Source organism: Myotis myotis, unplaced genomic scaffold (assembly GCF_014108235.1).
Source record: "Myotis myotis isolate mMyoMyo1 unplaced genomic scaffold, mMyoMyo1.p scaffold_m19_p_11, whole genome shotgun sequence".
NCBI lineage: Eukaryota > Metazoa > Chordata > Mammalia > Chiroptera > Vespertilionidae > Myotis > Myotis myotis.
Window position 1 is genome coordinate 21,964,387 of NW_023416315.1, and position 26,685 is coordinate 21,991,071.

General features: G+C 39.0%; 1 protein-coding gene across 7 annotated transcripts in view; it reads left to right on the forward strand.

Moving 5' to 3' along the window:
• The window catches only part of SKAP2 (src kinase associated phosphoprotein 2), a 151,181-nt gene that overhangs the window by 96,251 nt on the left and 28,245 nt on the right, over nt 1-26,685 (forward strand). For all 7 annotated transcript variants that reach the window (XR_004970844.1, XR_004970842.1, XR_004970843.1 and 4 more), the window contains exons 7-9: nt 1,418-1,542; nt 2,406-2,469; nt 2,877-3,014. Coding sequence is in view for 4 of the 7 variants with exons in the window: in XM_036327816.1 (XP_036183709.1) it covers nt 1,418-1,542; nt 2,406-2,469; nt 2,877-3,014 (327 nt within the window). In the remaining 3 variants the exon portion in view is untranslated. The remainder of the gene's footprint in view (nt 1-1,417; nt 1,543-2,405; nt 2,470-2,876; nt 3,015-26,685) is intronic.

Here is a 26,685-nt window from a genome sequence, read left to right on the forward strand (position 1 = left end):
AAATCTGAATTGTTTATTCAATCAACCAAAGAGATGTAAATTATGAATGAAAATGATTAGAATGTCCAGATTTAAGTCAGGAATTGCTAACTCAGATGATTTTTCCATTTGATGTTTTGAACAAGATGTAATCCGGAAAACCTTTTAAAAATGTATGTTACTTCAGGCATTAAATTAGTATATTTAAGAAAAGGAGATGTATATTATTTGGTACATTGAGCTGAGAGAGCCCATCACCCCACAATGTGGAAGCATTTGTATATTTGCCCTGAGCTCAGTAAGAAAGACAGCTGTGCCCTGACTGGTTTGGCTCAGTGGATAGAGCATCGGCCTGCAGACTCAAGGGTTCCAGGTTCGATTCCTGTCAAGGGCATGTACCTTGGTTGCGGGCACATCCCCGGTCGGGGGTGTGCAGGAGGCAGCCGATCGATATTTCTCATCGATGTTTCTAACTCTCTATCCCTCTCCCTTCCTTTCTGTAAAAAATCAATAAAATATATTTTTTTAAAAAGAAAGACAGCTGTCCTTATTATTTAAACTAGAAAATAATCTAGAAAATAGACCTAGAGCTGCACAGCTTTTCTATGAAAATGGCATAACTGGGTGAAATAGGAAAGCTAATTTTATTAGATAAGAGTATCAGATCCGTTGTTGTATTCCTGCTTTATTTTTCTTTAGTATCTGACTGAAGCTCAATTCGTGTTTTCTTTTGACACTTCATCATATGAGATTCAAATGTGCTTTACTAGTTTAATTCTTCACTGACTGGTTAAGAAACTACTTTCTTTAGTTTGGTTTTAGTAACTAATGCTTCTCTACTTGCTTTACCACTCCTCTCCATCCAGATACTTTGTTATCCCCTCACATCTTTTAATAATTAATTTTGTTTTGTTCTGCTTTGTTTTTAAAATTTAGAGTTTAATTCATGTGAATTTAGGAATTTTTTAAAAGAAAAGTTGCATTTTAGAGGCTTTAGAGGGGTGGTGAGAGAAGATGGTGATGAGAAGAGATAGTGGTAAATAAAGCCCAGGAATCTTCTTCTAGTCAGGTTCCCTACTGGCTTACTAAGTCTGAAAGAACCACGGGTTTGTAGAGGAAATTCAAGAGCTCCAGTTCTTGAAATTTTTGTACATAAAAGTGTCTTATTTCCATAGATCCTTCTAAATAAGACCACTATCTTCAGACCTCTTCCTCCGGTTCACTAATATATCCTTTTTAAACCCAACCATTCCAAATACTTATGTGCTTTTAGAATTAAAAGTGATATCTAGAAACATTATTTAAGCATTATGTTACGAAAGCAGTATTACCAAAAATGACTCCCAGAATTGACAAAGAAAATCTAAATAAAAGATAATTGGCCATTTGTACTCAACTGTAAGAAATGAAATTTTGACTTTCATTTTATCTTCCACAGACAAACAGCAGAAAGGTGAATTTGCAATTGATGGCTACCACGTCAGAATGAATAACACTCTTAGGAAGGACGCGAAGAAAGATTGCTGTTTCGAAATCGCTGCTCCTGATAAGCGTGTCTATCAGGTGGGAGTTTTTATGTTGTTTTGAAATTAAGTTGATAAAATGTTCTGATTTCATTTATAAAGACATTAACATTTTGTTGAAACAACTCTCCCTGACATGTTAATAATAAAAAAATATTGGTTTTTATGCATTGAACATTCACTATGGAGGTAATACATTTTAAAAAATTCAGATTAGTTCAAGTGATATCTTCTTGAAAGAGAACAAGTGAATATGTAATTTATCAGTTACCTCACATGTTGCATTTTATGTCTCTTTTAAGAGAACCGTGTGATTTCTTAAAAGAATTACATAGCAGAAAGAGTGAAATTATCAAAAGAAAACTCTCAGAGTGTTAATGCAGATTGCATGGCTTAGGGTTGTGGGAGAAAATGAAAGCACGAATCAGCTTTGCAATTCAGGAGCTATCAGCGAGCATCAATATGGAATGTATGTTTAATAAGTTTTAAATATCTGAGATTGCAGTTGAAAGCCAGTTAATTAAGTTGTCAGATAGTGTGTTGGAATCTGACAAGAACATTTTTAAGAAAACTGTACCCAGCAGTCTAAAGAAATTCATGGGTGTCTTCTAATTGTCAAGGGCAAATTTTGTTCATCAGTTCTGTCTTTGACATTGATGGAGAGAAGCAGCTTTTTTTCCTGCACAGCTGCCAGCTGCTGATCAGAGTTTCAAATCCATCATCCTCTGCTTCAATTACGTAAATTTGTCAAAATTAACTGTACATTATAAGAAGCATCCTTGCAAGAAAAGTAGTATTAGACATGAAAAGAATTACTAATGGTCTTCAAGAAATGATAAGAATGGGACATACTTTCTTTTCTACTGTGGTGATTTTTCTTGTTATTGTTTGTTTTTTTATTAGTTCACAGCAGCTTCTCCCAAAGATGCCGAAGAATGGGTACAGCAGCTGAAATTTGTATTACAAGGTAAGAGCAATCAATTGAACAAGTTATTGCAGCCTTTAAATACTGAATAACTGAGGATTTGGATTTTTGTATGTCAAAAGCTTATTGAATTTCTGTGAGAATGACCAGGGGACATACATGACTGGTATTAATACAGACCATTGACTGCAGATTTAGAAAAGTATTCTGTAAGTTCCAATTGGCAATTTGAAATTCCCATATTTATGCACAAATCAGTTTTTTAAAATGTTTTAAGTTAAAGATATAGCATATAATGATCTTGTGATTTTTGTAAGGCTACATTCAGTTAGAAAATAGGGTTTTGAAAATCTCTTTTGCGTTTTTTACAAGTGATGAACAAGTAAGCATTAATGAGTTTAATGGCATTACACATTCAAGATGCTTGCTTCCCGAAACGTGTTTTGTAGATATGGGATCTGATATTATTCCCGAGGAGGATGAAGAAGGAGGAGAATTATATGATGATGTTGATCACCCTCTACCAACCAGCAGTTCACTAGCCAGCAGTCAACCAATTGATGATGAAATTTATGAAGAACTTCCAGGTATTTATTGTCTGGTTATTCATTTAGGATTTGAGAACTTTTCTTTATTTTTAATGTCATCAAGTTGACAACTTAAGTAGAAAATGATGAGCTATTAAGAACAAGGGCAAAGAAAATCTTTAAAATTCTATTTTACAAAAAGAGTTCTGCTTGAGGTATTTCAAGTGAGTGGATGTACACTTATGAAAAGTGAACGGAATGTTAAAATGAAGCAGATACAGTCCTAATCTCATGGGACTTTTGGCTCATTAGCATTGTTTATGCTACATAATTTTTTAATTAAAAAATTGACTTGCTTTACAGTTTTTTCCACCAACTCACACATCATTTTTTATTTATACATCTTGGAACTTCCATTAACCAGAAGTTCTGTGCACACCCCATATGTCAACAGCTTCTGCCTCATGTATTCCACCTCGCTCTAGTGTATAGCATTGTCTTAGAGCAGCGGTTCTCAACCTGTGGGTTGCGGCCCCTTTGGGGGTCGAACGACCCTTTCACAGGGGTTGCCTTAAGACCATCAGAAAACACATATATAATTACATATTGTTTTTGTGATTAATCACTATGCTTTAATTATGTTCAGTTTGTAACAATGAAAATACATTCTGCATATCAGATATTTACATTATAATTCATAACAGTAGCAAAATTACAGTTATGAAGTAGCAACGAAAATAATTTTATGGTTGGGGGTCACCACAACATGAGGAACTGTATTAAAGGGTTGCGGCATTAGGAAGGTTGAGAACCACTGTCTTAGAGGTATATTGTTGAACTATAAACAAAGGCCCTTTAAAATTTGGATTTTTCTTATTTCATATTTCATCGATAAGAATGTTTTCTTATTCTGTGTTTAAAAGCATGCTTTAGTGTTTGTATGCCTTGGTATCTGTTTCATAACAAAATTAATTGTCTATTAGCTTATTTCAATTATAGTTTTAAGGTCAACCTAAAATAGAAAGATAGGCATGTGGAACTTAGGATACTTAGAATATGAAAACATTCAGGGAATTATTGCATTACTCTAGATGAAATGAGCCCCTTTTCTGGCCATTAAAAATCTTATAAAAAGGGTGATAAGCAGTGTACTAGTAATCCTTTAAGATAATCTAGAGAGGCTATTTTTCTCTGAATAGAACAATTTAATGATGTAGTATAAACCTTAAAATTGATTTCAAAAATACTTAAAATGTTCCAAATTAATGTACAAATGTCATTTTCATTGACGTCAATAGAGCATAATAACTAGCATATGGACTTTAGAATCAGAAAGTTTAAATTCTGGCTGTACCATCTAGCCCTGTGACTTTAAAAGTCAATTTCTTCACTTATAAAATGGGAAGAATACCATGGGGCGGGGGGGCAGCTAATGTATATAAAGCTCTCAGTACCATGCTTGAATCATAGAAAGTCCACAATAAATTGTACATCACTATTATTTTCATTATTGTATCTGGTAAATTTTTACCAATGCTTATATGAGGTCAAAGAATAATTTTCTGAATAAGTAAGAATTAGTGAGTTTTTAAAATATATTTTTATTGGTTTCAAAGAGGAAGGGAGAGGGAGAGAGAGATAGAAACATCAATGATGAAAGAGAATTATTGATCGGCTGCCTCCTGCACACCGCACACTGGGGATCGAGCCCACAACCCGGGCATGTGCCCTGACTGGGAATTGAACTGTGACCTCCTGGTTCATAGGTCAATGCTCAACCACTGAGCCATGCTAGTTGGGCAAGAATTAGTGATTTTGATGGTATTATACATTCAAAATATAAAAACTACTCAAAATATGTGTCTACATATTGTCTTTCACTACCCCAGAAGAAGACAATTAGTATAAAAGCATACCTTTGTGGGGAATAGTAACCTGTATATTTTTGTTAATTTTAATGAGCTATGTGTTTATAGCTCCTCCTTTCTGATTTATCCTAAGGAAATGACATCTGCCATAGCATTAGTCATCCTCAAGTAGGAAAGACTATTCTCTGCTTGCTTTTATCACACTATATCATTAATACAATTATTTTAGTTTAAAAATGTTCTTAAGAGCTTGTGAGAATGTATACTGATGTCAAATGGAAGAGTATAATCTCTTTAAATATATTATTGTCGTGTACTTTTCACTACTTTAAAACCCTGCAATGAATGAGTCACAGTACAGTTGTTGTTTAGCTGTTAATTAAGTTGTGTTTCTTTAACTTGATCATTCTCTCCTCATGCTCCCAAATAAAATATTGGTAAAGAATAAAGATCAAACATTCATAGTAATATATAATAATAAAAGCATAATATGCTAATTAGACCGGACACCCAAATGACCTTCCGGACATCATTCTGAACATCCTTCCAGACAAAGCTGCAGTGGTAGGGGCGGAGACAGAGGTGATTAGGGGTGATCAGGCAGGCAGGCAAGCAGTTAGGGGAGATCAAACAGGCAAGTAGAGTGGTTAGGGGTATTCAGACATCAGGCAGGTGAACAGTTAGGAGCCAGAGATCCCAGATTGCGAGAGGGATGTCCAACTGCCCGTTTAGGCCCGATCCCATAGGAGTCCCGATTGCGAGAGGGTGAGAGGGTGCAGGCTGGGCTGAGGGACCTCCCCCCACCCCTGTGTATGAATTTTGTGCACCAGGCCTCTAATTTTTATAATAAAGGCCCAGTGAAAATCTCCTGGAAGTAGCTTAAAATCTTAAAAATATGAAACATCTTTTATTTTCTCTCACTACAGATGTTCTTCTTTTCCCCTTTTTTTGGCCTGGGGCCATATGATTGTTGGAAAAAACTGGTTACTCTTTAGTCTTATTTCTTGCTGAGGTACTGGAAGAAACCTAAGCTGCTCTGGGATTCCGTGGCCCCTGCCTGGGATACCAGTTGCTGTACAAAGTGATTGAGCTTGTAGAGCCTGCAACCGTGCCCCCGGGAAGGAAGCTGGTGCAGGCAGCTGAGGAATGTGTAGTCTTCTTTCTTCCCCAGTGGAACCGAGACCCGCTTCAGCATCTGCACAGTTCAAGTTTGTCAAGTTTCAGCCAGTTGCTACGGAGGGGATTTTTCTTAGTAAAAGCCCTAAAGTTGCCTCTTAGTAGAGCTTTTATTTGATTAAATATCTAAACCTAGAAAGGTAACTTTTTTTCCTTTAAAAAGAAAAAATCCTGCCTCCAGTATAAAAATTAAGCTAATTGCTTTCACTTGGGTGAAATAGGAATATAATTCTGAGAGGAAGTGAAAACAGTAGAAAAGCAGTGAATGTATTTACAAACTGTTGGTGTTTTTCCAGTTCTGTACAAAGAACTGCATTTCTCAGAAATCTGACTGGTTAAATTCCCAGAATTAATAAATATGACCATTTCAACACAACTTTCTGTCAATTACATATAGTTGAAAACTAATCCCCTTAGCTGAAAGATAAAGCCTATTGTATGTTTGAAGAAAAAATCTAAGCATTCAATACATATTACTTTAAATCACACAGTTCTACTGAGAAAGTACAGCTCTGATTCTAATAAATGTATTTTTAATGTAAAATAAACCTACAGTGTTTAAGTCTCAAGAGTAAGAAGAAGAAAACACTGTTTAAAAAATTGTATTGCAAAATATCCCCTGAAAAATGTTTATAATCTATGGGAATATAAGTAGTTTCATTGTAATTGTTTTTCAGTTAGAATATTCTAACTTTATTACAGCAGCTTCTCTTTAATTTCTTGTTCATTAATTTTTAACTAACTTCATAAAAGAGTAAGAATAAATTTTTAAGATTTCTTTGCATTTAGGGGATTTTACATATGTACAGAAAATTTGAGAGTGCGAGATTTCTGGGGAAAATTAAAAGTATGTGCCTTTTTCTTCAAATACCCTACTGTTTTGACACCTTTTATGTCTTAGGACCTATGAGCATAGGCCAAGTCAGGTTTGCGTAGATTGTGATATTACTCTAGCATGTTTGTGTTTTCAGAGCTAATGTATTGATCAAAGTGCGTTAAACTGTTCCATAACACAGTAATGAGTTCATTTGGCTTAGCACGAATTTCAGAAGTAATTGCTCATTTTCCATTAGAAATGCGGAGGAGCATTTTTATTTGATTTTTGAATCTTGAAAAGAGAAAATAGTATGTGGGAAATTGCCGCAGAAATTAACCCAACTTACTCATCTTTTCTAGTTACCATGTCACTTGCTTTTTAATTTTTTTAATTTTTTTTATGTCAGGAAATTATGCAGAAGCGACAGAAACAAAAAAGATTTTTCTAGATATAGACTGAATAGAATTAGCCCAGTAATAAGAATGGAAACCACTCATTAGTCTATTAATCTGTAGCGTTCAGGGGAATTGCATTTGAAATCCTCTGGCAAGTAGACTAAAGGGGAGGGCACAACATAAAGCAGGAAGACAAATTTCCAGTTTCATTAACCTCTTTTTTAAAAGTGTTAATTCATTCCTTTTTAAAAAAATTTTTTTGTAATATATTTTATTAATTTTTTACAGGGAGGAAGGGAGAGAGATAGAGAGTTAGAAACATCGATGAGGGAGAAACATTGATCAGCCGCCTCCTGCACACTCCCCGCTGGGGATGTGCCCGCAACCAAGGTACATGCCCTTGATCGGAATCGAACCTGGGACCTTTCAGTCTGCAGGCCGACGCTCTATCCACTGAGCCAAACCGGTTTCGGCCTCCTTTTTAAAAATTTTAATGACAGATTGAACTAATCTGAGCCAGAAAAGGATGTTTTTCTCCTTTGATCATTCAATTTCATTTTAAATTTATTCAGTCCTACTATCTGCATTGAAGATGGAATATGAAGCAAAAGGCAGCTGTTAATTTTTTTTGGAGTGAAACTCTTATGTATACATAAAAAAGAACACTTTGGGTATTTAAATTTGGAGTACTCTCCAGCAAGTGGACACAAATGCTCACATCACCAATAAGTGCTTAAAACCCCTAAAATACATTTCAGCTCTATTTTCTTGCGGAAAGATGGTCAGTCATATTACCAGGTTAATATATGCCTTTGGCATTAACATCATTATAAGTGATGGTAAGTTCTGGTTTCACCAAAGAATTTTTTTTCATTCCTTCTTTAGAATTCAATGGAAAGATACCAGTTGACTTTCATGGAACCACCTATATTCATCATTTTAATATGTTAATTCAGGCAGTCTGCTGGCCTTCTCTTTTCTAAACTATGGTACTGAATGATAAAGTTATAATATACGTTGTGATTAATTTTTTCCCAAGTAGTTAACTAGATGAGAGTCCGTTTTTTTTGGATGGTTTTAACTCTGAACTCTGCTGAGAGGGTTATCTGAAGTTATAGAATATAAAGAAAACATTCATATATTAGGGTCACTGCATACATCTAATTGTTTATATTTTTATCTTTGTTGAGTATAATGTGGTTTTAGTGTTATTATAGAGTTGCTGATTTTATCTAATTTATCTAGATAAGAGGATGTACTTTTCAGTACACATAGAATACTCATGGAAACTGATGATATATAAGTTCACAATTGAAATCTCAACACATTTTAATGAATCTGTATCATACAGACTATGTTCCTTAACTACAGTGAAATTTAATTAGAAATCAACACTGAAAAGATTGTTAGAATTAACCATGTCTCTCCCCCCTCTCCCCCCATGTTTGGAGGCTGAAAAATAATCTTCTAAAAGCTCTTGAGTTTAAAGAGGGAATCACAGTGGAAATTACAATGTATGTAGCTCTGAGAGACAATGAAAACAGTACAGATAAAAACTGGTGGCCCGGTGCTTTACCCAGAGTTCCAGGGAAATGGGGATGAATGAGACATATGAGAGAATTAATCCTTAAAGAACTGGAGATGAGGGAACAACCAGAAAAAAAGACTATAAAATAAGTGTGTTTAAAATGATTAAAGAGAACAAAAGAAAGACTAGAAACTTCAACAAGAGAAAAGGACTCTATGAAAAAAGATCAGATTTTTCTTTTTAAAGAACCAATTTGAATCACTAAGACATTATTGAATATTTGGATTATTTAGCCACCAAATTCTAAATTTTGGGACTCACATATTTATGTTTACATTGCCTAGGGCTCGCGAGCCACATGCGGCTCTTTGGCCCCTTGAGTGTGGCTCTTCCTAAGCCTTAGGAGTACCCTAATTAAGTTAATAACAGTGTACCTACCTATATAGTTTAAGTTTAAAAAATTTGGCTCTCAAAAGAAATTTCAATCGTTGTACTGTTGATATTTGTCTCTGTTGACTAATGAGTTTGCCGACCACTGGCCTAGGGTACCCATTAGAATCATATTAAAAATTCTGAACCAAAAGGTAAGCAAATGTCTACCACTCTCATCAGACTAAAATGCTAACATTTATAAAGCAAGAAGAACAATTACACTAACAGGGCCGGCTATTAAGATTTTTCTGTGAACCTTAGATGAAGAATCCTAAAATGATGCCAGAGGTCAGTTATGCACACTGTAGGTTTTGTATCTGTACCTAATTGAGTCCTTTATCTGTGAGCCCCAGAAATCTCAACAATTAGTTTAAGGCATTGCTTCCAACCACCTCTGTATCAGGCTTTGTAACTGGAGTCTTCATTCCACAGATATGATTTGCATCCCATGTAGAATATAAGCCGATCAGAGCCTGCTTTTGTTTTCAACTCCTTCGTGCTTTCAGAAGACAGAATATGATCAAGTTTGTAGTGGCTTCACAAAAATGTATTTGGTTGTTTTCTTTAGCTTCCAGAACACACACACACACACACACACACACACACACACACACACACACACGCCCTCCACGAACACACTCAGACTGCAGCAGGAGAGCAGCAGGCTCCACTGTTTTTGCAGATAGGTCTGCTGGGAATATCAACTTCCTAAGAGAACTCAGCTGCTTACTTTAAAGCCATGATTAATAAGAATGGACAAGTTCAACAAAATGTCAGTGATAAATATAACGCTCTTCATATCTGGCCTCAGCAAGTGCTACAGTGGAGTAAGTACAAAGCCTTCAATAAAGGGTGGGGGAAACCAGTCTAACTTAATTAAACTTAAGTGAAATTTTACCTGATTTTGTTTCAGATAAGACATTTTTTTCTATAGATTTGCTCCTCCTTATTAGAACCTCATTAGAACTCTTACAAATATCTCCTTCAGCCATGCGGCCCGTCGGCTGCGAGTTTGACATGCTTGTTCCTGATTACAGGAGGTGAGGTGGGGCAGAGCATTTTTCTAGGAGGTGAATAAGGAGACTGGGATGCAGAGCTGCATTCGTGGGCTCTTTGGAACCAGATCCCACATCTCCTGCCCCCTTGTCTGGGCCTCTTTTCATAATCCTACAACTCAATTCTGTTTCTCGTTAGCATTAAATTCGTGGGAGGGCTTAGTTCGGTCCCTGTCTTCATGGTGTCTCTTCACCTGCTCACTCCCTCACCCCTGGCACTTCCGTTTTCCATCCTTATTCCTTAACTCAGCGGTTCTCAACCTGTGGGTCGCGACCCCTTTGGCGGTCGAACGACCCTTTCACAGGGGTCGCTTAAAACCATCCTGCATATCAGATATTTACATTACGACTCATAACAGTAGCAACATTACAGTTATGAAGTAGCAACGAAAATAATTTTATGGTTGGGTCACAACATGAGGAACTGTATTTAAAGGGCCAGACGGTGAAGAACCACTGCCTTAACTGAAACAGCTTCCTCGAAGTTACCAGTCTCCCAGTCAGTGGCCTCTGTCCTCAAATTCATCTCTGGAAGTTTTATTTTCCTGGCCACCCCTTTCTTTTTGAAACTGTCTCCCCCTTTGGCCTTTCCCATTTTGTTTTCTTGTTACAGTTAATATTTATAAATAAAGACCTTGGCAGTTTTTATTTATTTTAAAATTTATTTATTTCAGTTGCCTCCCATTCACACCCTAACCAGGGATGGAAGGGAGGGAGGGAGGGAAGGAGGGAGGGAGGAAGAGAGAGAGAGAGAGAGAGAGAGAGAGAGAGAGAGAGAGAGACATCAATCAGTTGCTTCCCATACTCATCTCAAGCAGGGATCAATCCCGCAGCCTGCGTATGTGTCCTGACTGAGAATTGGACTCACAACAATTCGGTGTATGGGATGAGGCTCCAACCAACAGAGCCACCTGGCCCGGGCCCATGGCGCTGTTTTAGATTTCCTCTTCTCCTGATGCTTGCTGATTGTTTCAGATGGTTTTTCCTATTTATCCTTTATTTCTATAATAGTGAAGCTTTTTGTTTCTACTCTGTCTTTTCTTCTCATCATTAGTTCTTATTATGCATTTAATTAATTGCTTCAACAATGCTTATTGAAGCTTTAGGCAGGAAAAAGGCAGACTTGGTGGTCTCTATTAAGATAATGACAGATTATCTTATCTAAGTGCTACAAAGGTAAGAGGATGGCTTGAAAGGAGGAACTATGTTATATTTCATGGTCAAGGATGAGGTGACATGTAAACTGAAACCTCTGAGATAAAACTAGCAAATGCAACAAACCAAATGAAGTACCTTCTAGGCCAGTGATGGCGAAACTTTTGAGCTCAGCATGTCAGCATTTTGAAAAACCCTAACTTAACTCTGGTGTCATGTCACATATAGAAATTTTTTGATATTTGCAACCATAGTAAACAAAGACTTATATTTTTGATATTTATTTTATATATTTAAATGCCATTTAACAAAGAAAAATCAACCAAAAAAAATGAGTTCACGTGTCACCTCTGACACGCGTGTCATGGGTTCGCCATCACTGCTCTAGGCACAGGGGGACACCCAGTACTGCAAAGGCCCCGAGGCTGGAGGATGCTGAGGGTTTCGGAATCAGAAGAACCACAGGGAGCCACGCAGGAAGAGGTTAGAGTGAGACTGGAGAGCTGGGTAAAAGCCAGGGCAAGCAGGACCTCTGTGGGACAGAATTGATCTTTAACACAGTCTTGTGAACATAAATGACAGTCGAAAGATGTGTGCTGAATTACTAAGTGAGACTGGCATCTATAATTACGTGAGGCTGCCCATGGACATCAAATGCCGCTTCATAGTCCCAGGTGATGACAAAATTGGACTTGGAGTGCTCTTTCTCTCCTTTCTCTCTCTCTGGGCAGCTTTATACCTTCAAGTATGGCTTCATGTGCATGCATGTGGTTAGAGCAACGTAACAAAGTAAAACATCTTCACTGAATAGCCAGTTCAACAAAAGATTTTAAAAGATGATATAATGGTAATTATAACAATCATGGTTAACACTCAGTGCCAGGTAGGTGCTTTCCTAAGTATCATCTCATTTAATAAGCACATATATTTTATGGCTTAGGTACTGTTACTTTCTCTATTTTACAAGTGAGGAAACTAAGGCACACAAGGATTCAGTAACTTGTTTAGGGTCCCAAGCTAGGAAGTGGTGGAGTTAGGGTTTGAACGCAGGCATTCTAACTCTAGAGTTCAAACTTTTAGCCAATAGCTGCCTCTTCAACAGAAATGTGGTAAGAATCACTTTTGTCCTTAGCTATCTAGTAAGTGTTTACTGGCACACATGTACAGAAAACATGGAAAGAATAATACATCAACATTTTCATATCGGGCCTCTCCTCTGAGCTTTGGCTTCACATTTCAAGTGACTTTTGGCTCTCATGTCACACTAGCACCTGAGATCAAATGTATCCTCCTCCTTACTAACACTGCTCTTTCTCCTTTCTTTATTTACTGTTTCTATTAGTAGCATTAATCATCACTCATGTTTAAAAAAGTAAAACAAGGGAGGCTGGGTGGGAAGACATCAACCAATGAACTTGTATGCATATATGCATAACCTGTGGACAGAGACAATGGGTGGTGAGGGCCTGGGTGGGGGGAATGGAAGGGAGTGGGCTGGAAGAGGTTAATAGGGGTAGGGGGGAAGGAGGACCTATGTAACAAAGTTTTTCAAAGATAAAAATAAAAAAGTAAAAAATACCCCTCAAAACAATCCTTGATTCCTACCCCTAGTCCAGTCAGTTGCCTACTGCTGCTGATTCTGCCTCTAACGCACCATCCATGCTACCTTCTGTAGCACCATTCATTTGAAAAGGTATCACAACAACAATGGGACATTTTTATGTTGTTATCTACTGTTCTGTAAATCTTGTATTAATAGTTTGCTTTTCATGTGATTATTCAGCAAACAAGCAAATGGATGGGTCTGTATAGTGTATCCTTATCTTATTTACAGGGACCAAACCTTGTGTGTCTTGGCATCCCCTAGAGAACTTAGACGAGTGCCTTCCTCATGAGAAGTTAATAAGTAATACCTAAGTTGTGTAGTCTGTAGTTAGAGGGGTCTGTCAGTTAAGTTAGGAGAAATTCTTTATGATGATTCTTTTCCAAATAGCACCAATTACTGCAGAATCCCAAAAGAATGGGATACTGCCCCACCAGCATGGCTCAGTGGTTGAGCATTGACCTATGAACCAGGGGGGGTCACAGTTTGATTCCCAGTCAGGGCACATGCCAAGACTGTGGGCTCCATCCTCAGTTTGGGGTATGCAGGAGGCAGCTGATCAATGATTCTCTCTCATCATTGATGTTTCTATCTCTCTCTCCTTCTTCCTTACTCTCTGAAATCAATAAAAATATATTTTAAAAAGTAAATAAAGAAAAGAATGAGGTACTAAACAGTATATTATCAGTGGTACATTGAAGTATGGCTGGTTCCCCAAAACCTTGTTAAAATTTAACATTACTATTCCAGTCAGAATAGTCTCAAATAAATAAACATATGAAATGAAATACATTGAGTGATGAATAGCTCTAAAACCATCCATCTTTTGTACCGTTAAGGATAGATCATCTGTGAACAGCAGGCTGACTAGAGTACTAGTTCCCTATGGTAGGTTAGTCACCTCAAGCAGGAAGTAGAGAAGGAAATGGCATTCTCCTATACTTCCATTCATTTATAAAAGACTACAGGTAATGTAGGTCTAAAGAGCACAGGATCATAACTATGATTTTTAAAAGCGGACATGTGCAAGGACAGAAATCAGAGCACCTAATCCTATATAATAAAAGGCTAATATGCAAATCGACCGAACAGTGGAACAACCGGTCGCTTGACGTGCACTGACCACCAAGGGGCAGACTCTCAACGCAGGAGCTGCACCCTGGTGGTCAGTGCACTCGGCCAGAGCCGGGCTTACGGCTGGTGAGTGTAGCGAGTGAGGCGGCAGTGGTGGGAGCCTCTCCCATCTCTGCGGCAGAGCTAAGGATGGACTGCCAGCTTAGAGCGGGCCTAAGCAGTCAGTTGGACATCTCCTGAAGGCTCCTGGACTGCGAGAGGGTGCAGGCAGTCCCCCCCTGCCCCTCCCCGAGTGCACGAATCTTGTGCACTGGGCCTCTAGTGTAACTATACTAATAAAAGGGTAATATGCTAATTAGACCAGATGTCCTTCCAGACAAAGCCACGGTGGCGGGGCCAAGGCAGAGGCAGTTAGGGGTGATCAGGCCAGCAGGGGAGAGCAGTTAGGGGGATCAGGCTGGCAGGGGAGGGCAGTTAGGGGGATCAGGCCAGCAGGCAAGCAAGCTGTTAGGAGCCAGTGGTCCCAGATTGGGAGAGGGATGTCCAAGGGGTCCTGGATTGGAGAGGGTGCAGGCCGGGCTGAGGAACACGCCCCCTCCCCATGCATGAATTTCATGCACCAGGCCTCTAGTAAGAAAATAATGAGCTTTATGTTTAAAAATAAACTCAGATATGGAAGGTTGCATAAGCAGCTTTAAGAGTAGCAAAACAAAGTTTAAGAATCAATAATTAGATTGATACGGGATGAGGGGGTGTTAAAAATTACCCTTCAAGCCACTACTTTGATTCAGTGGGCATGGAACAGTCACTGGAGGGTCTAGAAAACAGGATGGTTGTGGTCAGTATTCATTTTGCTCACTCCTAGTGCCAGTCGTGGCTTACATTAAGCACTTTATTTCCCTTCTCCACTCCACACCCTTTCCTTCACTAGGCAGGCTCCTTTTCTCAACACTCTGTTTACATGTCCTGCTCCTGATTTCACATCTCTCATCTCACTTCCCTGGTCAGCCCATGTTTCCTTTCAGAAATTACCTTACATCTCAGTTCTTCCTGGAAATGTCGCTTGATTATGTGGGTCAAGGTAAAGGTCATTTTACACCCATAATAAAATATATCTCCCTATATTGCTTAAGACATAACTATAAGAGACAGTAATCTCAAAGTATGTAAATATACATGTGTAGACACTTTAAAATATGTGAGTTTTGAGCCTGGTTGCTTATTAATATTTTCTAAGAGTCCAGCATTAATTGAGAGGTATTCTGAAGAGATCATTTAATGTTCTAATAAATGCACTGAAGGAAATGAAATGAGAAAAGAAAAAAGAAAAGCCCCACATGATATAAGTAATTCAATGCTTAATTATTCATACAAGTTATTATCAATTACTCATGTTAGGCACCATGCTAGGCACTGGGGAATCCAGTATTGACCAATAAAACTCAGAGTTTGTTAAATAGAAGTATAAAATAAATACTTAATAAGAAATAGTTTTGGAAAAGTTGACAGAAACTGATGAGAAACAAAGATCAAAGCCAAGTCTATGCCAGCTGATGAAATATCTGAAAAGACCTACTCATTCAATGCTACTCATATCCCATGAGCAAAATGTGGCTCAGAACAGCACCTAAAGTACATTCTGAAGATGAAAGTAAAAATGATTAAGATTGGGTTCACTAAGCGAAGCCCCTTAAAAAAGTGTTTATATCTACCAAACAAGAGGATATGTGATAGCATATTCATGTCATAGGGAAAGAGGGGAATTTATATTCATGAAAAGATTTCAGAGTTAACCAGAAAGGGGAAGACTTTTAAAAATAATTGCCAAGTCCCCTGAATATTTAACCCCCCCCCCCCCCCACAACAACAACAACAAAAAAGTCCTTCCAGAGGAAGTGGCAGAAGAAACCCCATTGCTTGACACATGAAAAACCAGATGGTCCAAAGCCCCAGACAATTTCACGAGGGGGATCCATCCTTCACTGGGTGAAAGCAAAGGGACCAGACTAGCGCAGTTTGTGTTTTGAATCTCCAGCTTAGCAATGCTATAAAAATAAAGATGCGCGTTTCCTTGGACTTTTCCTGAATTTCCTAGCTCTCCGCTGTGCTCTTACAGCATTCTACCAGTATGTTGACTTCTATTGAGCTGGCCACACAGGAATCGCCTGTTTACTTGGGCGTCTCTTCTGCTAGCGCCAAGCACAGGGCTTATCAGCTTTTCCCCGGCCCCTGTGGGAGCGCTGTGTGCCCTGGGTTCTGGGAATGCTCCTGCACAATGGTTTTGCATTGGCTTCTGCCCGAGCCCCAGGAGTTTCGCAGTTTTTATGTTAAATTCCTGGGCTTGGAATACCACACTTGAAGACAGTATAAATTTGGATCTCACATTGTTCAGGCTTGGGGTTTTGATTTCTCACAGGAAACCCTCTCCCTCCCCCTCTGACCACCACGTTACAGAGCCCTAGAAAGACACAAAGCTTTCTTGTGACTTCCATGGGCTGGTGGGGGTCTTACTTCCAGCTTTCTGCTTCTCATTGGCCGAGGCCTTATCTTCTGGACCCATGAAGAGGTTAAAACTCCAGCCTCCACCCCACCCTGCAGATGGTCAGTATTCCCCTTTAAGCAAGGGGGAAGACATTCTGTTTCAGCCTGGTTGACCATATTGCCGGAGGTTGGATTTCTCATCATAAGTAATCAATTATTGCAAAAACACCGCAATACTTAGCATAATCGTAAGTGCTTGATTTATGAACTTTCGTTCAAGTCAAACAAAAATTTGCGTATGTACTACAGGCAAGGCTCTGTGCTAGGTGTCTAATATCGCCCATCTCTGGAGTACTAATTGGCTTTATACTCTTAATATTAATTACTTCTTGACAAGAAGAGACTTTTGTTGAACTTATAAAGGAAGAGATCTTAAATGGATGCTGAATTTATTAAGTAAATGGTCCTAAATGGCTGCTTATTACTACCTAGGAGAAAAATGACATTTGTATTTATACAAAGAATGACTCAAAATTCATATCAAAGTAGAGATCCATCCAGATCCAAATGTGCACCTTGGCTTCATAAGCCAAGAATAAAACATATTTGCATTTAAGGTCATGTCAAATGAGGTTAATGTGGTTACGTGAGAATATATCTTAAAAACAGGGTTGACATTCCAGTCAAATGAAGTCCACCTAATTTACATAATGTATTTTATTTTCTATGCCAATCAGTCATTTTCTCTCCCAGAAAGTCAACCCAGTGTTTGCACTGTTCATTTGTGAAACTTACATGACATAAACAGCATGTGACAGAAGGTATTTGTTATTAAGAGAGAATATCATCTCCAAGAAACTTGTCATCTGGAAACAGAAAAAATCTCACCAAGTAATTTGATTTGTATCATGGCTTTTTCACTGTTGGCCACATTTGTGACAGCTGATTTCATATTAAATATTAGCAGTATTTTGTTTATGCTCGGATGTGCTACAGTAGGATGTAGATTTTACCCAGAACCTTCCTGGTTAGAAAGTGTAGCATTCCAGTTAAATGATAGACTTGCAGGCTAGTTATGAAGAGCATAGACATTATGTATCTAAAAAAATTAGACTACCACCTTGGTGTCGAAACGTTGAAGTTTCACATTACCCTTGAATCTTACAAAGTTACTGTTTTTGGAGGTCAAACGTGGTAATATGTTGGGAATTTTATTTGCTTCAAAGTAATAGAAACAGTTGTTAGCAACAGTATGGCTTTTCGGAAATCATGGATATTAACATAAGTTGCATGATTATCATGAATGAGCTACGGAAATAGTTAATCTATTGCTGAAAAGAATTATTGTTGGATTTTTAATGTAGAAACCAAATTAGAGTTTATATTTCTCACGTTCAAGAACATTGTTTTATTTGTGTTTCTTGCAGTGGCTTATCATCTTATTCGTAAATTTTTGTTGTAATTTTGTTAACATCTATTTTTAAAAAGCCTAACTGGATAGTGTTGAGTCTTTGGGTTTGTGAAGTATGTCTATGATTTGTTTTGTTTTGATATGACTTTTCAATATATGAAAATACCCATGAGACGGGCTCCTGCTGAATTTTTGGTCCCTATGTCGTCAGTGCTGTGAGTGCATATTGTCAGTTGTTTAAACATTGTTGAATCCACTGTGGGCCGACAAGAAGCATCTGGGAGCCAGACTTTTCCTGTGGACACACGCCAAGTAGTGTATTATATTTCCTCACGAACGTGAACTATATTGAGATGCTTTTTCTTCTTGAGTTATTTTAATCCAGAAATTATTTTCCAAAGCTAAGTGAGGATCATATGATAAAATTGTTTATAGCTACCTGAATTCTGTAATAGCGGGTTGAGAATTACTTTTATTTAGCTAAGGTAGGTGAAAATAAGTCATGCAATTAAACTACATTCAGGTAATTAACATTAGTCTCCTAATTAGACTGTTCAGGAAAGTTCTTATGTCATTCTTGTATTCTCTTTAAATCAATGATTTACTCTAAGGAGGGACAATAAACACTGAATGACCCTTTAATTAAGTGCTATAGTTGGGTGTGCCATTAAATATACATGTGTGATTGCATTATTTAATTACGTAGAAGTAAACCCTAAATTGCATTTTAATATTTGCAATTATAGCATAACATTTATGTTAACTAAAAATGCCAGGGAAAGTTTATAAAATGCCATATTTAACTTAAAACCATCTGAACAGTTGTGGTTTGGGGATGAGAAGACAAGGACACTTTGTCCTACTGGAAAGTAGGCCAGGGGTCATTCTTGGAGCCCTGACTCTGCCTAGACTCTCGGACCCTGGGGTGGCCGGGTTTTGTCTTTCCAGCTCAAATACGATGACTCCATCTGCTACCCTGGGACACTATGGGTTAGACCTTGAAGAAGTAAGATCTGACTTGCCCACCACATACACTGAAAATTCCCTGGCTCTTGTACACAAGAGCAGACATGTTGTTTATGTTGGCTTTCTTTCTAGATTCCAAGTAAGAGACACTGCAAATGAGAGTTCAGCCTATCCCTTTAGGGGGCCAAAACTGAGCAAGTGTGTTGCTTTTTAAGCTCAAATTTTTTTCTTATGTACTTTGAAGAACATCAAATACTATTTTGCAGGAATGAACACCAAGACCTCCATCAATGGATGTCTAGCCTCCCTTTCTTCCCCCTTCAGGTCCTACCTTACTTCTCTTCAGCAACTCCTTTCTGCAGAAATATCCTAGTTCTAGAAGATCTTTCACTTTCTATACCATATTTTCCTCTCTCATTTTCTATAACTACAACATATTTTATCAGACATTTGTCTGCATGTCAAAAAACTGCCTCTTCCTTTAGAATTGAAAATGCCTTAAAATCATAATTCTGAAAGTCTCAGCACTGCCCCTCGTAGGTCCATGGAAGTTTGTATTTTGAGAGTGCCATTCTTGTGTGGTGAATAAAGTGTTTTAATCTGCTGCATTTTTCATGTCTTGCTGCAGTCAGATCTGTGAGGGACTCTGGCTGTCTTCTTCAGGATTCATCCATCTTCGGGGGCTCCCGGCTGGGACGGAAGCTGCGCTCAGCTCTGCCGGCTTCGGGGCTTGGCCTTCCTCTGTTTTCTCCTCATATTCCGTCTCCGAGAGGGAGGTGATGGGAGATGATTTTTCCATTTGCAAGCTGCCTTCCAAGTGAAAGAAAAATGGAGGGGCAAATGGCAAGCTTTCCACTTTCCGTGGCCATTACGAGCACGACTCTTCTGCGTTTGTGCAGTGCACTCTATTTTTCAAGGAGCTATTTTTTTAAGACTGTCACAGTTAGCCAAGTTATTTTGTCACTGAAGATTGTTAAAAGTAAGAATATATGTCAGTGTGACATCACGAGTATTAGCTTTCTCATTAGTTGCGTGTATGGCAGTAGGTTAAAGTGCTGTTTAGTTAATGAACAAATACAGGAACAAGTGATCGATGTAAGACTTCCATCAGAGGAAAGGTGTCATGCTTCAGACCTGGGCTCTGGAGGCAGACTGCCTGGGTTCAAGTCCTGATACTACTTCTTACAGCTGTGTTATGCTGAGCAAGTTACTCAAGTATTTCTGTGCCTCCATTTCTTAATCTGTAAAATGGGAATAACAGGAATACCTTCCTCATAGGGTTTTGAGGATTGAATGAGATTTGTGTGGATAGCGGCAAGCCTGGTGCTTGGTACAGAATAAATCTTCAGATTGTTATTATAATCCCTAGTATTATACATCTTGAATGCACAGGGCATTGTATGGGCTTCCTCACCTCATTTTATCCTCACAATAACTCTCTAACACAGGTTTTGTATTTCTGATTTCCAGGTTGGAAATTGAGGTTCGGAGAGTTTAATCAGCTTGTCTGTGTTTGTTTGTACAGGTAGTAAAGGAGGGCTCTGAACCTCTGGAGCACGAGTTTTATTTGCACTTCTATAGCTCCATTGAATCTTTTGGTGTTAATAGGAGATTAATTTCTGCTTTGCTAATTTCATTATAATTAATTTTACATTAGTATTATTTAGGGAGGTGCACCTATGTTTTGACACTTAAAGGCAAGTGACATTTGAAGATACAGTGTTCTAATTAATTTACATTCTCATAACGATAGAACACAGCCATTCGACACCTCTGTGAAAGAAATCCGCGGCTTTAGGTCAGTCGTCCTGGAGTGTTGGGCCAGGATCAGCAGCATGGGTGGGAACTTGTCAGAAATACACATTCTTTTTTTTTCTTCTTTTTTAAAAAATATATTTTATTGATTTTTTACAGAGAGGAAGGGAGAGAGATAGAGAGCCAGAAACATCGATGAGAGAGAAACATCGATTAGCTGCCTCCCGCACATCTCCCACTGGGGTTGTGCCCGCAACCCAGGCACACGCCCTTGACCGGAATCAAACCCGGGACCCTTCAGTCTGCAGGCCGATGCTCTATCCACTGAGCCAAACCGGTTTCGGCAGAAATGCACATTCTTGTGCCCACCCCGAAGCCACTGAGTCAGAAACTGTGGGCGGGGCCCAGCATCTGGGTTTGAGCCGGCTCTCCCGGTGATTCTGAGGCCTGCTGAAGTTTGAAAACCACTACTTTAGGTAAACAGCACGAGACGGGGTTATGCCAGGGATACAGGGCTACAGGGATACAGATGTAGCTTATGATCTCTCTCCCCAAACTGGGAGTTGTATATGGCAGAGGGAGCATGTGGTGGTAATAGAAAAATACAAGTGGGGCCGTTACTTGATAATTGCCCTATAAATATTCAATACTGTGTGCTCAATCCCTTCCATCCTTAGAGTTAGGGCTTCTACGCAGGTGGAAGAGTATTGCTTTAGGCACAGCCGATGAGTACAGCCGAGTGAGTCACCGAGAGGCACTCCCGACCCTCAGCTTCCTACGGCTGGGACACACACAGCCATGGATTGGGATGGTTCGTTTTTCTAGCAACTAAGAGTCTTCAACTAAGAGGAACTGATACTAAGAATGTGGAGAGAAAGAAAAGCAATAAACAGTCATTACCACTGCATCTTCTTTTCTCTTCAGATACAGTGTAAGCGTGGAAGTAGCATATTGAAAAGTGAGTGAGGCCGGAGGATCTAGGAAGTAAATAGGGAAACTGCTGCTATATCCAGATCTGATTGTAGAAAAAAAAAATTAGACAAAAGCAGTTGTCATCTTAGAATCCATCATAGCCAGTGAGGAAAAACTGGCCATCAACCAGACATATTTGCCTAGACTGTAGGAAGGCACATTTCAGCAAATTCAGAGAAAGAATAGGCACAAACGTATGGTGTTAAAGACAAACAAGTATTTAAAAATGCCAATTAATCTCAAATGATCCCAATGAGGAAAAAAGGAAGATAAATGAAAAGATAGCAATGTTCTTGTGCTAGAATCTGTCCAATGAATGTAGCTTTAAAGTTACCTGTATTAACCATTGCAATGGCCAGATAACCAAAGAACATGAAAATAGCTGAAATTTGTAAAATATGCTAAGTATAACATAGTATGATTGCTATGTGGTTTTATTTGTTTTTTTGAAATTCACTAGGGGCAATAATTTAAATAAAACAATTCAGTTTCTTTCTTTTTCTTTTCTTTTCCTTTTTTTTTTTTTTCTCCTTTTCTGTCAAGAATTATCTTCCAACTAATAAGATTGTTAAGAGGTAATAGAAGCCCAGGATGGGCATAGAGATTCTAATAGAATACCTGGCTAGCCAAAATCCATTTGCTTTTCACTCATGCGAAACACACACTTGTTCCGCGTGCATTAGGCTGTGTGTTGCAAGTGTCCCCCTGGGGAGCTCACGCTGGGAGGAGGGGGTGACTGACGAATAGACAGGGTCGGAGTCCTCAGTGAGGAATGCGAATGAAGCCGGTGCCGTGGCTGCAGGAGCACGAGGGCGAGCGTGGCCAGCTGTCTGGAGGGATGTGGGAAAAGCATCCTACATTGGGGAACATTTGAGCCATGCCTTAAAGATGAGTAGGAATTAAGTTTGTCATCTGGCCCAGATGAGCCTACATCACAAGACAGCTTGTGAATGAAGTCATTGACCTGCTGTCACTGATTGTGAGGGGAACCTGGAAGATGAAAGGGATGTTGGACGTATGGAGTCTAGCAATTGAATTGTGAACTTTTCAAAAACAGTAAAAAATTGTAGTATCTGAAGTTGGGTTCCCTGAAGCAGACTCTGAGACAATTGTAGGTGGAAGATTCATGGGTGAGTCATCTTGGGAGACACCCTTGTATAAAAGTGAGGAAGGCACTGAACCAGAGGAGCTGACCCACAATGCAGCTGGGGCGGAGGCCTCAGCTGAACTTGCTTTCAGGGACCACGGGACTGGAATGACTTTTCAGGGTTGTGCCAAGTTGAGGCAAAGGGGCCTGTCTTCATATCCCCACACCAGCTAATCATTGGCTCCGGGCTGTCCTCTGGGAGGGGTGTGACCTTGAGTGAGGCAATGTCCTGCTGCCAAGGGCAATTTCTAGCAGCAATGTGAGCCAGCAGCAATCTGAGTCCCCAGTTGCAGGATGGCTGTGTGGGCCCTGAAGAGGGGATCTGGGAGGAGCACTGCATTATCCCCACAGGTGTATTCTGCAATTTCTAGACAGAATTGCAGACAATTTCCAGACAGAATTTGGGGACTTTGAAGTGAACTTCAGAGAAGCTACTAAATAAGGCAGCGAAGAGTCCTTTACCATATCTAGAAGTAGTGATTACTAGAAACCAACATGGGTCCAGAGAAATAACAGACAAATAACTGGACTTCAGTAAATCATTTGGCCAGGATTCTCCCAAAAGCTTTATAGATATAAAGACCATTGGATAACTGATCATACAACCATGCCCTAAAGGTGTTGATTAATTGATTTTATGAATGCCTTAGGGCTTAATGCTCAATATTGTCTTATCATATTAATCAATGCCTTGGATGAAGATACACAGGCAAATGCTCTCAATAGACGAAATCATGGGTCAAAGCTAACAAGGTGAAATATGATAGGATATCATACTTACTTCAAAAATCTGGTTGCACAAGAATGAGAAAGGAAAGACTTGGCTCCGCAAATGGGAAAAACACATAGGACTTTGGTCAACAGCTCAATGAGTCAACAGTATAATGTAATTCACTCCTGAGATTGTGTGCTTTGGGAACATAAAATAATTACCAGTGTTATGGGTTAGCAGAATATCAGTTCTTCAATGTTGTGGATCAACAATGTTTAGATATTTAAATACTGTACCTAGGATGTACAGGGTCATGATTCTCACATTTTTTGTTTTCAGGAGCCCTTTACAATCTTAAAAATTACCAAGAACCCCATAAAGCTTTTGTTTATGTTTATGTATTTACTGTATTAGAAACTAAAACAGAAATATTTTAATGCTTATTAATGAATTAAAATTACAATGATAAGCACATTACATGTGAACATAAATAGTGTATCTTTATGAAAAATAGCTATATTTCCCCAAAATAACAGTAAGAAGAGTAGCATGGTTTCTATTTTTTGCAGATCTCTTGAATGTCTATCTTAATAGAAGACAATGAGAATCTCATATTTGCTTCTGCACTCACTCTGTTGTGATGCTGTTTTAGTATAAGTACAGTCAGCATCTGAAGAAAATCTAGCCTCACGGATATGTAGTAGGAAAAGGGAAGAATTTTAATAGCTTTTGCAGGTAATCGTGCATATTCTTCATTGATACTGTATTCAAACTTGACAAGGGGTAAAGGTTAGTTGCCATAAAGAATCCAAAACCATATCAGTGAACTTTTCATACCGGTTACATTGACATTCCTGGGCCTGTCTTGTACTTGGGTAACCATGTGTGTTTTTATAACATCATTGGTCAGTTAGAAAATACCGGTTCACTACGTTGGGCAGAACTCCCAAATATTGACACAATTGTGGTACAATTAAAAAACCACATTCACTAACTCATCAGAAAAGTCTTCAAATACTGGGAGCTGTCAAGTTCCCAGTGGCAGATATAAGTTTCTAAAATTCCAATTTTTACTTGAAAGCTCAAATTTGATCATTGGCACTAAACAACTGTCTGTTGTTTTCTTTGAAATAAGAAGCTGGCTTAGTTCACTTTTGAGAAATATCTGCCAAATTCCCAAGTCCGAGTGGTGAGCACCGTTTGTCAGTGGTTCTTTTTTTTTTCTTTAATCTTTAATTTCTTTATTGGTTAAGGTATTACAAGTGTGTCCACATTTCCCCATTAACCCCCAACTTTCCGCCCCACACACTCATGTTCTCACCTGTCAGTGGTTCTTTGAGTGAGAACCGTGTTCCGTGGGAAAAGGCACGGCTTCAGCTCGCCACTCCTCTTGCACATCTGGAGATGCAGCCGAAACACTCTATCCGTTCTTCCCTCTTTATCACATCGAGCATTAAGAAGACATGGACTCAAAGTTGCTATTAAATGAAAAGAATAAGATTTGCTACTTTATCAAGGACACTCTTAGGTGAACCGGCTTGTTTGTTTCTTTTCGGTGCTAGTGCCAGGCGGTGACGAGCACAGTGACAGTTTGGTGCCACTGCGCTGATTTATGCTGAGGTGTCAGCAGTTTACCCATCATTGCATTGCAGCGTCAGTGCAAATGTTAACACAGTGAAAAAGGCAGATAGCTTCATTTTATTATGAAATAGTTTTGACCTCCTAGAACCTCCAGCCCCCCCAAAAGTAACCAGCGCTGGTGGCAGGGATGTGGAGTCATGAACGGGTGATGGTTCCTCTTGTGAGTCTGACTATGCTTTTGCTTTCTTGGGTTCCTGAAAGGTTAGGGCGCCCTGCCTGTGAGGGGACGAGTGTGTCTGCATAAGCCAGTGGAGGAGGCCAGAGCCAAGGCCTGAGACACGGAGCTCTGCATCGATAGCTCTGCTTTCCCCCCTAAGGTTGGAGTAGACAGTTGTAGGTCCTTTTACAACAGCCACGTTACAATGAAATGACCTTAATACCAACCTGTCCATCATTAGATGGTATTTTTTTACAGATTAAATTTTAAAACAAACCAAACTCTAAGTTGAGATGAAATATGTTACTTTCTGAAAAGGGATTCAAAACAGTTTATAATGGAATAATATACATTTGGGATATTCTTATTTAAGTTGAGAATAAAGAAAACCCAGAAATGAAGGTTCTGGAAAGATGTTCATCATGGTCATGGATAGATAGGTCTTGGATGATTTTTAAACATTTTTATTTTTGCTCGTCTCTATTTTCTGACCTTCGGCAATGAACAGATACGATTCTTCATAACAAGAACAGTATAAAAAGGTTAAGTTTTTTTTTTTAAAAAAAAGAACTTACCTGTAGCAAACTATAATCACACCAGAAACCCTGAGCCAGGTAGCAGTTACTCTGAGGAGTAATTCTATTTGAACTTTCTTGGGTTAAAAGAATTTTAATATTGCAGAATATATTAAAACTTACGAATTTGAGCTTTAAAATATAGCTGGAGACGTTTTATGCTGGCGCGGGTAGTGGGTTCCATACATTGGGGCGGGAAGGTGCCACATGCCGTACCTGCCCTGGCCCCAGACTCTTTAGGGGGAGGCTCGTGGTCTGACTCACAGTGGCTCTGACAGAGTCTGGCCCGTTAAATTCTTCCCTTTAACCCCTGTGCTTTCCTTGCCTGTCGTCGTTGCCTGTCGGTGATCAAGTTCACATAAGACAGCTCCTGAGTAGGCAGGCCCCTCCGGAGCAGCCGCGGGCTTGCTCAGAAATGTGTGCCGTGGGTGTGGCATGGAAGGCGGTGCAGGGAGAGGAGAGCCCGGTGCAGGCTGCACGGCCTTGGTCCAGTCACCCAGCTCCCCCAGTCCGTTTCCCCTGGAAGGAAGGGAGGAAGCGGGGGAGGGGGGAGGGAGGGATGGGGGAAGGGGAATTGCATTTAAGGTTTTTCCCAAGTTCTTCCCCTGAGCCTGTCAAGTGAGGTCCTTGCTTGAATTTGAGGTTTTGCCTGATGTTAATAAGTTCAATATCTGTAAAAAATAATTATTTTTGTACCTTTAGTCATGTACAAAGTGTTAATTTTAATATAGGACAGACATTTACTATAACCTAATGGTATTCTTTCTTGCTTTTGAAATACAGTGTTAAACCCTACAAGAATAAATATCAA